The following is a 13,769-nucleotide window of genomic DNA, read 5'->3' as shown; positions in this document are numbered from 1 at the left end:
TCTGATCAGAAATTCCAACTTTTGGCTGTTTACACGGATGCTAAACAAAAGTAATCCTACATGGCTCAAAGTATTTCATCTGAAAATAGCCTTTGACATTTGGCACCAGTGTTAATTTTGACGAAAAATTTGAAGTAGTCTTAAGTCATAGTCACATTTTAGCAGTGGTGGAAAAAGTACACAAAGTTTTTTACTTAAGTAAAAGTATTAATACTGCAATGTAAAAATACTCTTGTCACAAGTAAGAGAATACAAATCTTTTGAAAATAGCCGATCTACAAGCTCACAATGCGTCGCGATGCGACGCATTGTGAGCTTGTAGATCGGCTATTTTCAAATGCCCAAAATGTATATAGGGCTGAAGTGGTTAATGTTTTGTAATAATACTCAAAATCTACAAAGTAACTAGTAACTAAAGTTTTCAAATAATTGTAGTGGAGTAAAAGTACAATATTTGCCTCTGAGATGTAGTGGAGTAGAAGTAAAAGTATTGGAAATTGGAAATATTCAAGTAAAGTACAAAGTGTAAAGTACAGTACTTTATTAAATGTACTTAGCTACTTTACACCACTGCATTGTAGTCATCTGAAATTATTTCGTTTTAGTCTAGTTTTAGTTAATTAAATATTTGAGTTAATTAAAGATTTTAGTTACAAGATTTTAGACGACTGAATCTACAGTTGATTTAGTCGACTAAAGTTTATGTTGGCGTCGTAATGCCTGTATATACTTAGCTGTGTGCCGAAAATCTACAAGCTCATGTGTCACTCTGCGACACGTCGAGAGCTTGTAGATCGGTTGTTTTCGGAGCGTGACACCCACATACCGAGCATAAAATGACTTGTCTTAATTCTATTGGATCTCTTCTCCACTAGTCCCTCACTAATATTTTAGTTCTTTCTGTCATCATCAGTGAAAAAAGGTAGTTGAGGAAAGTTTTTCGTCATAGTACGAAATGAAATGAACACTGTCTGGACATTTGACACTAAAGTGGTTCTGCCCGCTGTCGATTTTCCAACCAGAGACCAACCAAGCAGAGAGAAACGATGGGAATAAGTGTTTTCATGCTGATATTTTCCTGTTGATCTGAACTGCAGTTTGATTCTCTCTCCGTCCTGATGTCAAATCTAACTGTTGCACAACTGCTGGCCTCCACCCCCCTCCCCCCACACACAGTGTGTGTAAGGTAGAGTTCTGGTTCAAAGGTTATTTAACATCGCCACGGCACATCGGCAAGAATGTTGGGCACTGATTTCCGTTTAAGCCATTTATTTCCGTTGCACACACATGATGTATTGCAAGGAGGTGATGCGGCTTCACGGTTATGGTTTTTATTCATTGACGCATAACCGAGGCCTGCTGACTGCTGACTCCACGACAGAGGAGTTGTTGCTGCTGCTGCTGACAAACAATAACTGGAGGGACAGGCACTCAAGCAGTATATATAGCAGGCCTCTAATTAGGAGTGAGTGAGGGACAGGTGTGATTAGGGATTGAGAGTGAGTGAGAGCAGGTGAGAGGGGTGGAGCCAAGCCATGGGAATAGGCCAGGGGGAGGGTTGCTGTTACTGACTAGGTGACTCTTTTCTACAGCCGCCCCCAAATACTGTAAGGATTTGCAACTCCTAAGAGTCATACTAGGAAGTATGATTTGGGGGTCCTTGGGGATTTCAAGCAGGGAAACTGGGTGGACACACACATAATGCCAGAGGCTGAGGACTTCAGAGCGTGGATGAGAGGGGTCCCGCCGCCCCATTAGGAACAAATTTGGGCTCACGGGGTCAGGTTGGGTGATACTGGGGACATCTCCTGGGGTAGGGGTGCGTAAGTGACTGGTCAATGGTAGGGGTCTCTGAGTATTCAGATGGGTGAGGTCTTCTCCAATGCTGTCCACCTGTGCCCGTCTTGGGATTTCTGGCTGAATATGATCATCTACAGTGGGGGTTATGTCAGCATCTGGAGAAGGTTTCAGCTGGGCTGCAGCATCAAGGAGGGTTTGGTAAGGTTTGCACTGGCTGAAATCTGGAATAGACATGATGGTGGCAACTTCTTCACAGAAGGCAGGCTTGATCTTGAGCTGATGGCTATCCATGTCTTGGTTAGGGCCATCTGGGGCTTGGGGCCAAGTGTCAGCATGGTAAAGGAATTGAGGGCTTTGGCGCGGCTGCTGGATCTCCTCTCGATGGGGCACTACGTGTATAGATGGAGAGGTATTGGAGGTATTGAAGCACCTGGCAACAGAAGGGTGAGGTTCAGTGTATCTGGTTGGACCTTGTAGTTTCCAGCCAAGACGAGTCTTAACTGCTGCTGGTGCTCCTGGTGGGCCAAATCGAACTGGGGCAATAGGGGAGATCAGGTGAATATTATCTGAGCCAATTAGAAGTAGTGGGGTGACCTTATGCATTGGTGACAGTGGCAGTCTACGTAGGTGTTTGTGTTGTCTTTGGAGGGAACGGACAGGGTGCGTGTGCTCAGACAGGGCAAGTTGTTCTGCAGTGAAGGCATGGGTGATTGAAAATTCTCTAGAGCTAGTGGCCGAGCTAACCTTAAAGGAGACACAAGCCCCCTGCAGCCTCTCCACCCCTTGCCGTACTGTTTGGATGGCTAAGTCCTCTGGTACTCCATCCAGCTGGAGTCTTTGAACGGCGGACTGTAAGAGGATGGTTCGCTCTGACCCGTCATCCAGCAGTGCAAAGGTCTCCAGGGTGCGGCTGCCATTGCGCAGGATGACTTTGATGAGTTTCAGGAGAACATGACCTGTGCGAGTTGGGCGATCAAGGTAGAAGCTCTGGGCTGTGGAATGGACATGGTAAGAGTTTGTATCAGAGGTATTGTTGATCTCACAAAGGATCTGTAGGTGTCTCCCTTGGCAAGGTGTTACAGTTTCTCTTCAGTGTGCACCTAGCTGCAAGATGTGGTCGGGCACAGCGCCAGCACCTCCTATTTCCCTTGATCCAGACGGTGACTTGCTGCTTGTTCAAGACTTTGAAATCTTCACACTGACTTATATGGTGGATTGTGGAGTCACAGTAGGCACAGGGGGACACAGGGGGCATTTGAGGTTCAAAGTGCTCACCACTGCTGTCAGCTCCATGGAATATGGTCGTGGAATGGGTAGTTGCTTGTGGTCTGTGGGATCGAGGGGGGTTTGGGCCTGGGCAGTCACTTCTCGGTTGGCAACGGGACTCCATCTGCAGCCACTCAGAAAGGTGGGTAAGGTTGTATGAGGCATCTACCTTGAGTCTGTGCATGTTACGCTTGAAGCGGCTAATATGTTCGTGGGGGAGTTTCTCCAGTAGTCGATCCACATGGGAGCCACAGAGGAGTTCGGCATCGCCTTCGTCAGCCATAGTTTTCAACAGCCCAACCAGGGCTTGGACGCGTAGGGCAAAGTCATCAAGGGCATGACCATCTCCAGAACGTACATGTGGGAGAGCCATTATGGTTTTTAGCTCTTTGAGTGCCAACTGACGTGGCCGGCCATAACGATCATCGAGGGCTCTCAAGGCTTCAGTGAATGGCTGGCGGGCATAAGAGTGTGCCAAGGCCAGGCGTCTGGCCTGGTCCACCTTAAGGTGGTCAAGAAGGACATGGAACTTGAATTCTTCGGTTTCTTCCGGGTCCAACAAGTTGTTCAATGCCATTCGCAACATCCGGTATTGCACCTCATCCTCTTTAGTAAAGTCGGGGAATTTGGGAGCCTCAACTGACCTGAAGTGCCTGGATCGACCAGTGGGGGGTGCTGTAGACGCAGGCTGATGGACTGGAGAATGGTATTGCGTTAGAGGATGGGAAGATGAAGGATTGGGCGACACGGGCTGATGGTGAAGAACTGGACGATGTGGAGGCATGGCGGAAGGAAGGGTTGAAGGATGAGGGGACACAGGCTGGTAAAGCGCTGGATCGTATGAGGGGACTAGTTGGTTATGGGCTGAAGGAAGAAGGGGGGGAGGGGGTGCAGGTAACCTGGTTAAACGGCGGGAGCTGCTCTCTGGTCTGGAGCCTTCCTGTTGCTCCATGAGGCGCTGCAAGATTATTCCTTGCTGCTTCACTGTCTCGAGGAGGTGTTTGATGATGTCCGCTTGACTTGGCTCTGGATTGCCTTCTGATGGTACTGTGACATCAGCTTCAGGCAGTGACTGGGCTCTGGTTTGAATTGTGAGGTCGTGGCCATCGTCATGGTGTTCACCATCTTCCTCTAAACATTCCTCAGGAATCTCTTCCTCCTCCTCCTCCTCCTCGCCTTCATGCTCTTCCTCTTGCTCATGTGTGCGTGATGTGTTTGTAGCTCGGTTCTCATAGCCAACTTCGAAGCCCTCCAGGTGCTGAGGTAGGCGGACCTGGCGACGAGAGGGTAGAGCTTCTTCGGTTGGCTCCTCTTCAGCCATGGCAATGTTCAAATCCGGTTCGAAGGACCACTTGTAAGGTAGAGTTCTGGTTCAAAGGTTATTTAACATCGCCACGGCACATCGGCAAGAATGTTGGACACTGATTTCCGTTTAAGCCATTTATTTCCGTTGCACACACATGATTTATTGCAAGGAGGTGATGCGGCTTCACGGTTATGGTTTTTATTCATTGACGCATAACCGAGGCCTGCTGACTGCTGACTCCACGACAGAGGAGTTGTTGCTGCTGCTGCTGACAAACAATAACTGGAGGGACAGGCACTCAAGCAGTATATATAGCAGGCCTCTAATTAGGAGTGATGAGGGACAGGTGTGATTAGGGATTGAGAGTGAGTGAGAGCAGGTGAGAGGGGTGGAGCCAAGCCATGGGAATAGGCCAGGGGGAGGGTTGCTGTTACTGACTAGGTGACTCTTTTCTACAGTGTGTGTGTGTGTGTGTGTGTGTGTGTGTGTGTGTGTGTGTGTGTGTGTGTGTGTGTGTGTGTGTGTGTGTGTGCGTGTGCGTGTGCGTGTGTGTGCGTGTGTCTACTGTCTACAGTATGTGTGTAACGGTTTCTGTGTACGTGCACAAACAGATACTTTCATCACATTCATTCATGTGTTCATTATACTAAACACGTCCCAGACTCTTCTCCCTTCACTAAAACACCCTAGACCAGTGGTTCTCCAACTGTCAAGGATCCTCAAAATGATATGTATTTGGACCAGGGACTCCCCAGAAGCAAAGATTTGAGTTGCAAATGTTGTCTTTAAAAATATATTGAAAGATGTGGGCAAATGTGCATGTTTTTTTCAAAAATAGCAGATCTACAAGCTCATATGATGACCATGCAGACATACCGTGGTCATTTGTTCTCATATTTTTGTTACTTAGGCTTGTTTTTCTTTTCTTGACCACAATGTAATTTATATAGCTTGTTATTAGATAGATGCTAGGTTCATTGTTTACCTGCTATCTTAAGTACATTTTGAATTCTGGACTTTTACTTGTAACAGAGTATTTCTATATTGCAGTATTGGTACTTTTACTTAAGTAAAGAATTTGAGTACTTTTTCCACCACTGCAGTTGACACAAATTATGGCCATCGGTATCGGGAAGGAAAAAGTGGTATCGGTGCATCTCTAAATTCCCTCTGGATAAAGAGCATCTGCTAAATGCCTACATTGTACACTCATTGTCTCGCAGGAGGCTCATGTGTTCATCAGAGCTGACAGACCAGAGGACGTGGCGGAGGACAAGGTGGCCTGTGAGATCTCTAAGGTGCAGGTGGGGCGTGACCAGCAGGGTGGGCGTGGCCAACAGTGTGCGAGGAGGTGCTCGGCATCCGCGGACAAGGAGGAGACCGTGGTGAGTGTGCGTGCGTGCTAGTTTGTCACTATACAGTATATACACTGTGTGTGTGTGTGTGTGTGTGTGTGTGTGTGTGTGTGTGTGTGTGTGTTTGTGTACAACCTGTCAATCTGGTATCCTGACATCCATAGTCCACTCTGTATAAACCATCATGATTCTGAACAACACCTCGAATCCATTGCACACATCACCAATGGATGTAGTGCATATAAAAATGTGTACATTGCTCATCCAGTGCAACAATAGCTGAGTGGTTAGTGAGCCCGCCTATGGAGCCAGAGGCCCTGGTTGCCCCAGGTTCGATTCCAGGCCAGGCCACCATATGTGTCGATGAAATTAAATTTGTCCCTAAGCAAGACTCTTAACCCTTAATTGCTCACAGGTTCTCATTGGAAACAAGACCGCAAGGACTTTCATGAACGACCTGTTTAAAGGAATTATCCTTAGTACTTTTTCCACCGCTGTTAGTATGTCGCTGTGGAAACTGTATTTTAGATCTGCATCCCCCAAAACAGTTATTTAGGGGGCACCCATTTGGTACGGGCCGTGCCGTTCAGTATTTTCACACCCCTACTCTCTGTAAACCCCATTCTCTGTAAACCCTAGAGACGGAGACAGAGAATACAAGTCGTTTAGTCAGCAGTTTATGGAATACTCCGATCAGCCTGTTTGGCCAAATTCATTGAGTTGCTGTATCCATTGGTGTGTTCGTGTATTCACACGGTTTGTTGTCATGTGTACACTGTGTGTGTGTGTGTGTGTGTGTGTGTGTGTGTGTGTGTGTGTGTGTGTGTGTGTGTGTGTGTGTGTGTGTGTGTGTGTGTGTGTGTGTGTGTGTGTGTGTGTGTGCATGCGTGTGTGTGTGTGTGTGTGTGTGTGTGTGTGTGTACAGGGTACAAACTACAGAAAGACCAACGCAGCGATGGAGATGAGACGGATCAACAGGGAGTCGTTTTGGGCAAGAGCAGAGGTCTGAAAACACACACACACACACACACACACACACACACACACACACACACACACACACACACACACACACACACACACACACACACACACACACACACACACACACAGTCTGAAAATGCTTTGATCCGAGCTGAAAATGAATGTATTGTTGACTCATTGTTTCAGCGTGTGTGTGTGTGTGTGTGTGTGTGTGTGTGTGTGTGTGTGTGTGTGTGTGTGTGTGTGTGTGTGTGTGTGTGTGTGTGTGTGTGTGTGTGTGTGTGTGTGTGTTTCAGCGCGAGGAGGATGAGAGGAAGGAAGAGGAGAGGAGACGAGCGGCAGAGGAAAGGCGGCGTCTGGAGAGGGAACGAGTTCAGAAGGAGAGGAAGGAAACCGAGGAACGAGACAGAAAGATGAACGAGAAACTACAGAGGATTGGAGAACAGAGGTGTGGATACACATGCCTGGGTTATGTCAATGATACTGTACCATACAAGCCTGGGTTATGTCAATGCTACTGTACTATACAAGCCTGGGTAGTGTCAATGACACTGTACCATACAAGCCTGGGTTATGTCAATGATACTGTACGATACAAGCCTGGGTTATGTCAATGATACTGTACCATACAAGCCTGGGTTATGTCAATGATACTGTACGATACAAGCCTGGGTTATGTCAATGATACTGTACCATACAAGCCAGGGTTATGTCATTGATACTGTATGATACAAGCCTGGGTTATGTCATTGATGCTGTACCATACAAGCCTGGGTTATGTCAATGATACTGTACGATACAAGCCTGGGTTATGTCAATGATACGACATGACATGTCACGATACGATATGACAACATGAGATGACATGATATGCGATGCGGGACTGCGCACTACCTCCTGTCTAGCATCAGAGTCTTGAGCTTTGCAGTGTTGTTAGCTGCGCTGTCACACCGCAGTGTGTCTACGTGGGTGGTGTGCCTCCTACTGGCTCCGCTGTCGCATCGAGTGTGTTTACGTAGGTGGTGCACCTCCTACTGGCTCCGTTTTTGCCCAGCAGTGTGTCTACGTAGATGGTGCGCCTCCTACTGGCTCCGCTGTCGCCCCGCAGTGTGTCTACGTAGATGGTGCGCCTCCTACTGGCTCCGCTGTCGCACCGCAGTGTGTCTACGTAGATGGTGCGCCTCCTACTGGCTCCGCTGTCGCACCGCAGTGTGTCTACGTAGATGGTGCACCTCCTACTGGCTCCGCTGTCGCACCACAGTGTGTCTACGTAGATGGTGCACCTCCTACTAGCTCCGCTGTCGCACCACAGTGTGTCTACGTAGATCGTGCGCCTCCTGCTGGCTCCATCCAGGGCCTTTTCCAGCTGTGCTGTGAGGGTCCATGTCTCAGCCCTAACTCCAGTGTAGCTACGAACTTGAGGTCTTCTCCCGTGTCAGGCATTCCTATACAAGGCATTCCAGACATGGTATGAGATTAGTACAATGAAAGGTGAGCAGGTCATTGTTGAGAAATAAACCCTGACAGGGTGGTCTTTATCACCCTGAAGGGGCAGGGAAGGGGTTTTTATCATCCTGAAGGGGCAGGGGATGGGTCTATATCACCCTGAGGGCCTTTATTTCTCAACAACGACCTGCTTACCATCCATTATCCAGTTTATTACACAAACACTTTACCAATCAGAACGATGAGGGCAGATGATTAAAAAGTGACAATTTGCACCTTTAAGTGACAAAGTTAAGCAGCGATACACAGCAGAGTAAAAGAAATGCCATTGAGTATAAAGGGAACACTTTGGCTGGAAACATCCACAAAGTCTCTAGCCTGGGACCAGACGAATCTGCCAGTGCAAAAGAAATGTGCCCTCTGCGATTTGGGTCTGGCCCCGCTCCATTGTGAAACCATGTCGTGCTCCCTAAGTCTGGGGTGACCAACCAGGGCCCAGTATTCAAATATGGGAGACTGTAATTGGTAGTTGGTTGTAGGTTTAACCAATTGCGTCCAGAGCCATTCTTTTGAGCCCGCCCCTTGGGGGAAAAAAAATCCTCATAGAAGCACCAGACTCATATCCACACAGTGATATAGTCTGGCCACGCGAGGCTACAAAGTCTCCACTAATAACATCTCTGTTAAAAAACATACCAATGCGATCCTGAATTACTCAATGTAATGAGGAAACATTTTCGAGCATTATGGTTTGTTTGTTTGTTTGTTTGTTTGTTTGATTGATTGATTGATTGATTGATTGATTGTTTTAATACTTTATTAACATAATTATCAAGTACAGTCAAAGGTTATGCTGAAAGGATAACACCAAAAGCCCCAGGGCCTTGTTTACATTGTGGGCCATTTCACTCAATTCATCTGTAATCCTACTATAATTCTAGTAACCTCACGGTGGTGGAGTCTTGGTTGGTTTTGGTTGGGGGGACTCTTGATCAAACTGCGCATGCGTCGTTGCCAGGTTTCGCGAGAGAAACAAGCAGTAAACAAGGCCAAACCAAACGAACCCTACAAGCAACAAGGTCTATCAAAAGAAGGCCAAACGAAGCGCCTTCACACATATACCTTGCCTATTGGAAAACAGCCGATCTACAAGCTCACAACGCGTCCCCACACCCACCTGCGCTTTCACAACCAACGCCAAAACACAACACCACCATTATTGCCAATAAAGCGCTTACAATAAGCGAACATGGCAACACCGCAACACCGAGACACATGATTCCATTCACTGCGAGACCGCGAGTGCGTTCTGTTCACCGCAGCACATCAACTGCTCAACAGAAACACGGTGACATCATTTACGCACGTTTACACAGAAAACATTCTTACAGATGTCTCTCTCTCTCTCTCTGTGTGTTTTTGTGTGTGTGTGTGTGTGTGTGTGTGTGTGTGTGTGTGTGTGTGTGTGTGTGTGTGTGTGTGTATGTGTGTGTGTGTGTGTGTGTGTGTGTGTGTGTGTGTGTGTGTGTGTGTGGTGGGGGGGGTGGACGGGTCCGCGGCCTATATGCGTGTCAACGCATACACGGCTCGAGGGAGGGAGAGAGAGAGAGAGAGAGCGAGAGCGTGGGAGGGAGGGGGAGAGAGACACAGAGAGAGAGAGAGAGAGGAGAGGGGAAAGAGAGAGAGAGAGGGGGAGATAGAGAGAGATCCGCGCGCCTGGTGTAGCCGCTATCATTGATAATCACTTGGATCTAAACAAACGCGCTGGACGATCTCTGTGTGTGTGTGTGTGTGTGTGTGTGTGTGTGTGTGTGTGTGTGTGTGTGTGTGTGTGTGTGTGTGTGTGTGTGTGTGTGTGTGTGTGTGTGTGTGTCTGTGTGTGTGTGTGTGTGTGTGTGTGTGTGTGTGTGTGTGTGTGTGTGTTCGTGTTCGCGACAGGAGCATGTACCGTGGACTTTACTTTATAACTTGGGGTCCAAGACATAGAAATGCCATTAAATGGGGGTCCATAGCCCTAATGCATGTCAAACTGGGGGTCCTTGAAATTAAAATGGTTGAGAATCACTGCTAGAGCCATAACAAAAAAACGCTCTTATGGGGGTCCCTGGCATATCTTTTCAAATGGGGGTCCGCGGGCTAACAAGTGTCAATTTGGGGGTCCTTGACATAAAAACGTTTGCGAACCACTCCACTAAACAGTACAAACTCACTTTCGATCGCTGATACTGTCTGTTCTCGCCGCATAAGCCAAACTGCACACGTTGGGTGCTCATTTTCCCCTACGGGTATGGTCTAGTACATATAATACATACAATGCAATGCAATGCAATGCAATGCAATGCAATGCAATACAATACAATACAATACAATGCAATGCAATGCAATGCAATGCAATGCAATGCAATGCAATGCAATGCAATGCAATGCAATACAATACAAAACATAATGGAACAAAGCTAAGTAGAATCATAAGGTATATTTACAGAGAAAGGATGTCAGAGGATTCTACTATAAAGGTGTTCAAGGAGTTTTGAAAGAATTCCGGCACTCAAAATGTGACAGTAGTGCCCCCAAGTGGACATTGAAATGCACTGCAGTTCAGATGAATAATGCTTTTATCCCTTATTTTTAACTCTATGTTTTATCCCTGTAACAGAAAGTAACAGGCAGGAGGATGATATTACTACTACTACTACTTGCTGCTGCTACTACTACTACTACTACTACTACTACTACTACTACTACTAGTCTACTACTACTACTAATAATAATAATAATATCTTTTTTTTATCTTTTAATAGGCTCTATGCACAGCAGCCATATTATCGCTTCCTTCCCAGGTGTAGTAGCATTTAGTCTAGCACAGTGGTTTCCACGACCCCCATAACTCTGAGAGTGTACAAATGGAACCAAATGGACCCGTAATGGTCCATTTGGTTCCATTTGTACATTCTCAGAGTTACACACCTGTAAGGGGCCATTTGGAAGCCCATGAGGGTCCCTGGACTGGACCCCAACTGTAGACCCACTGGTGTAGCAGAGTGTTTCCAGTGAGCCAACATGCACAATATCAGCAATACCTGACTCTGTTTGACCAGAATGGAACAGAGCTTTCATTAGTATCATTGGTAACACCTGTGAATGGCTTCATAATATGGCTGCTGTGAATAGAGCCTATAATAATAATAAATTTCTTCCTGTGACAGAAGGAAACAGGCAGAGGAAGAGGAGGAGCTACACAGAAAGGAGAAGTCAAGATGGGTGAGAAACAACACGCTTATTATCTCTGTCAGGTGGAAACCTTGTATGTCCAAAACCGTTTCTATTGAGGAAATGCACAAAAACAGAACCTGTGTTCCAATGGATCCAGTAGTTATTATTTAGTCACAATCTCTTGTTAATACTTGTCATTGGTTCATTTCTGTATTGACAGGAAGTCCAGCAGAAGGAACATGCAGAGGAAATGCGAGCTCGTCTCCGACGCAGTGAATCTATCGAGAAAGCTGCTGTAAGTCACATGCACATACGCAAACACACGTGTGCACGCACACACACGCACACGCACGCTCATGCATGTATGCACATAAACGCATGCACTTACACCAATTTTTATTGCTATATTTGTGAGGATAATATCCTCACAAGTATAGTAATAAAAAAATCACACCCAGTGTGAAGTGGGCGGTGTGTGGTCATCACAACATGACTGACTTAAAAAAAGGATAAATGACTTTTTTTTAAATCCATACTGCTATTCATAGGGCTGCACATGTGTCATGTGTTTCACTAGCCAATCACAGTCCTGAATTTGCAAAGTCAGCCAATCACATTACAGCTAGTGGTGATGACACTAGCTGTAATGTGATTGGCTGACTTTGCAAAAGTATAGATTTGCATTGACTGTGGAAGGGTTAGGGGTGTAGACTGCGTTGTAGACTATTGGCCAATCACGGTGCAGGATTGGTCAGTGTCCAAAACTCACTTATAGGGGGCGGTTACACCGCCCCAAAAAAACACTTTCAGAAAACGGTCATCATAAATGAACGATATTATTGATCAATTGATGATATTATCATCAATTTATGATGACCGTTTTCTGAATGCTATTTTTAAATTTGATTTTGCCATTTTTAACCCTGAAGCCAAAAATAGCTGATCTACAAGCTTGTGTGTGTCTGTCCGCAGCCAGTTTATGTTTCAGCAGGCCAAGGACCTAGATTCTCAGATAATGCATTTTGTTTTTGCGTATTGATAATCGCAGAGCAATCGCCCCTTCAGGCCAGGGAAATTGCGTCTCATGACGAGGCTATGCACCGGAACTAGCCAATCGGGCACTTCACATGTCTGTCTGGCTTATGGGATATATGATACTAACGTGTCTGTTCCATGTAGGACCCAAACACACAGGCAGAGCCCTTCAAACTGAAGGTTAAGTCAATGGTAAACAAACACACAGGCAGAGCCCTTCAAACAGAAGGTTAAGTCAATGGTAAACAAACACACAGGCAGAGCCCTTCAAACTGAAGGTGAAGGCAATGGTAAACAAACACACAGGCAGAGCCCTTCAAACAGAAGGTGAAGGCAATGGTAAACAAACACACAGGCAGAGCCCTTCAAACTGAAGGTTAAGTCAATGGTAAACAAACACACAGGCAGAGCCCTTCAAACTGAAGGTTAAGTCAATGGTAAACAAACACACAGGCAGAGCCCTTCAAACTGAAGGTTAAGTCAATGGTAAACAAACACACAGGCAGAGCCCTTCAAACTGAAGGTTAAGTCAATGGTAAACAAACACACAGGCAGAGCTCTTCAAACGGAAGGTTAAACCAATTAATATTGCCATTGTGCTTAAGTTAATTAGAATAGTTTTAATTTATCAAATTGATTTGTTCAGTTCAGTCACTAGTTCAGAAACCTGCCCACCAGTGACATCATCAGAAGGCAGATTTGGTCATTTACAAGCAAGATTAAAAAAAAAGATGTCACTGGTAGGCATGTTTCTGAACTGTCCACAGCCCTCCTCTGGTAGTAGACAGAAATGGTACCATATTATAATGAGCATTAGTGAGAACCAATTATATGAAGATATGTTGAAAATGGGTGAAGCTTTAAGTTTGTCAACTCGCTGGGTTACTAATGTTCAGTGTGTAATTCCCTGCTGCACTTCCCTGTGTGCCCTGCAGGAGGCAGCAGTGCTGGTGTCTCAGCGCTCCATCAACCCCCGAGAGTTCTTCAGACAACTGAGTTCGTCTTCACTGAGTCCCACCAGCCCTGGGTCCACCCGCACTGGTACACACACTCTGTGTGTGTGTGTGTGTGTGTGTGTGTGTGTGTGTGTGTGTGTGATTATTTTTGCAAGTTTTGCATCTTTCATTCGTTTTTATGTTAATTCTAAACTGGTTTAAGGACCCCCAAAATAATATGTATTTGGCCACGGCCCCCTCACCTGAAAATGTTTAGTGCCAGGGACTCCCCTGAAGAGAACATTTGTGTTTAACCCTTTAAGACCTGAAGCCGATTCTACATGTCTCCTAAATCCCAACAGTTTTCTGAAAAACGTATGTTTCTATATCAGTGGTACTCAAACCTTTTCATGTCAAGGACCCCAAAAA

At 46.1% G+C, this 13,769-nt stretch overlaps 1 protein-coding gene across 2 annotated transcripts in view; it reads left to right on the top strand.

Moving 5' to 3' along the window:
• The window catches only part of LOC311044418 (uncharacterized protein), a 99,469-nt gene that overhangs the window by 64,124 nt on the left and 21,576 nt on the right, over positions 1 to 13,769 (top strand). For both annotated transcript variants that reach the window (XM_084055973.1, XM_084055972.1), the window contains exons 5-10: positions 5,596 to 5,757; positions 6,653 to 6,730; positions 7,008 to 7,159; positions 11,364 to 11,418; positions 11,591 to 11,665; positions 13,341 to 13,446. In XM_084055973.1, coding sequence (XP_083912099.1) covers positions 5,596 to 5,757; positions 6,653 to 6,730; positions 7,008 to 7,159; positions 11,364 to 11,418; positions 11,591 to 11,665; positions 13,341 to 13,446 — 628 coding nt within the window. The remainder of the gene's footprint in view (positions 1 to 5,595; positions 5,758 to 6,652; positions 6,731 to 7,007; positions 7,160 to 11,363; positions 11,419 to 11,590; positions 11,666 to 13,340; positions 13,447 to 13,769) is intronic.

Source organism: Gymnoscopelus microlampas, assembly GCF_963454915.1.
Source record: "Gymnoscopelus microlampas genome assembly, chromosome: 4".
Lineage (NCBI taxonomy): Eukaryota > Metazoa > Chordata > Actinopteri > Myctophiformes > Myctophidae > Gymnoscopelus > Gymnoscopelus microlampas.
The sequence above is the reverse complement of the archived record's forward strand: the minus strand, read 5'-3'. Positions and strand labels throughout refer to the sequence as shown.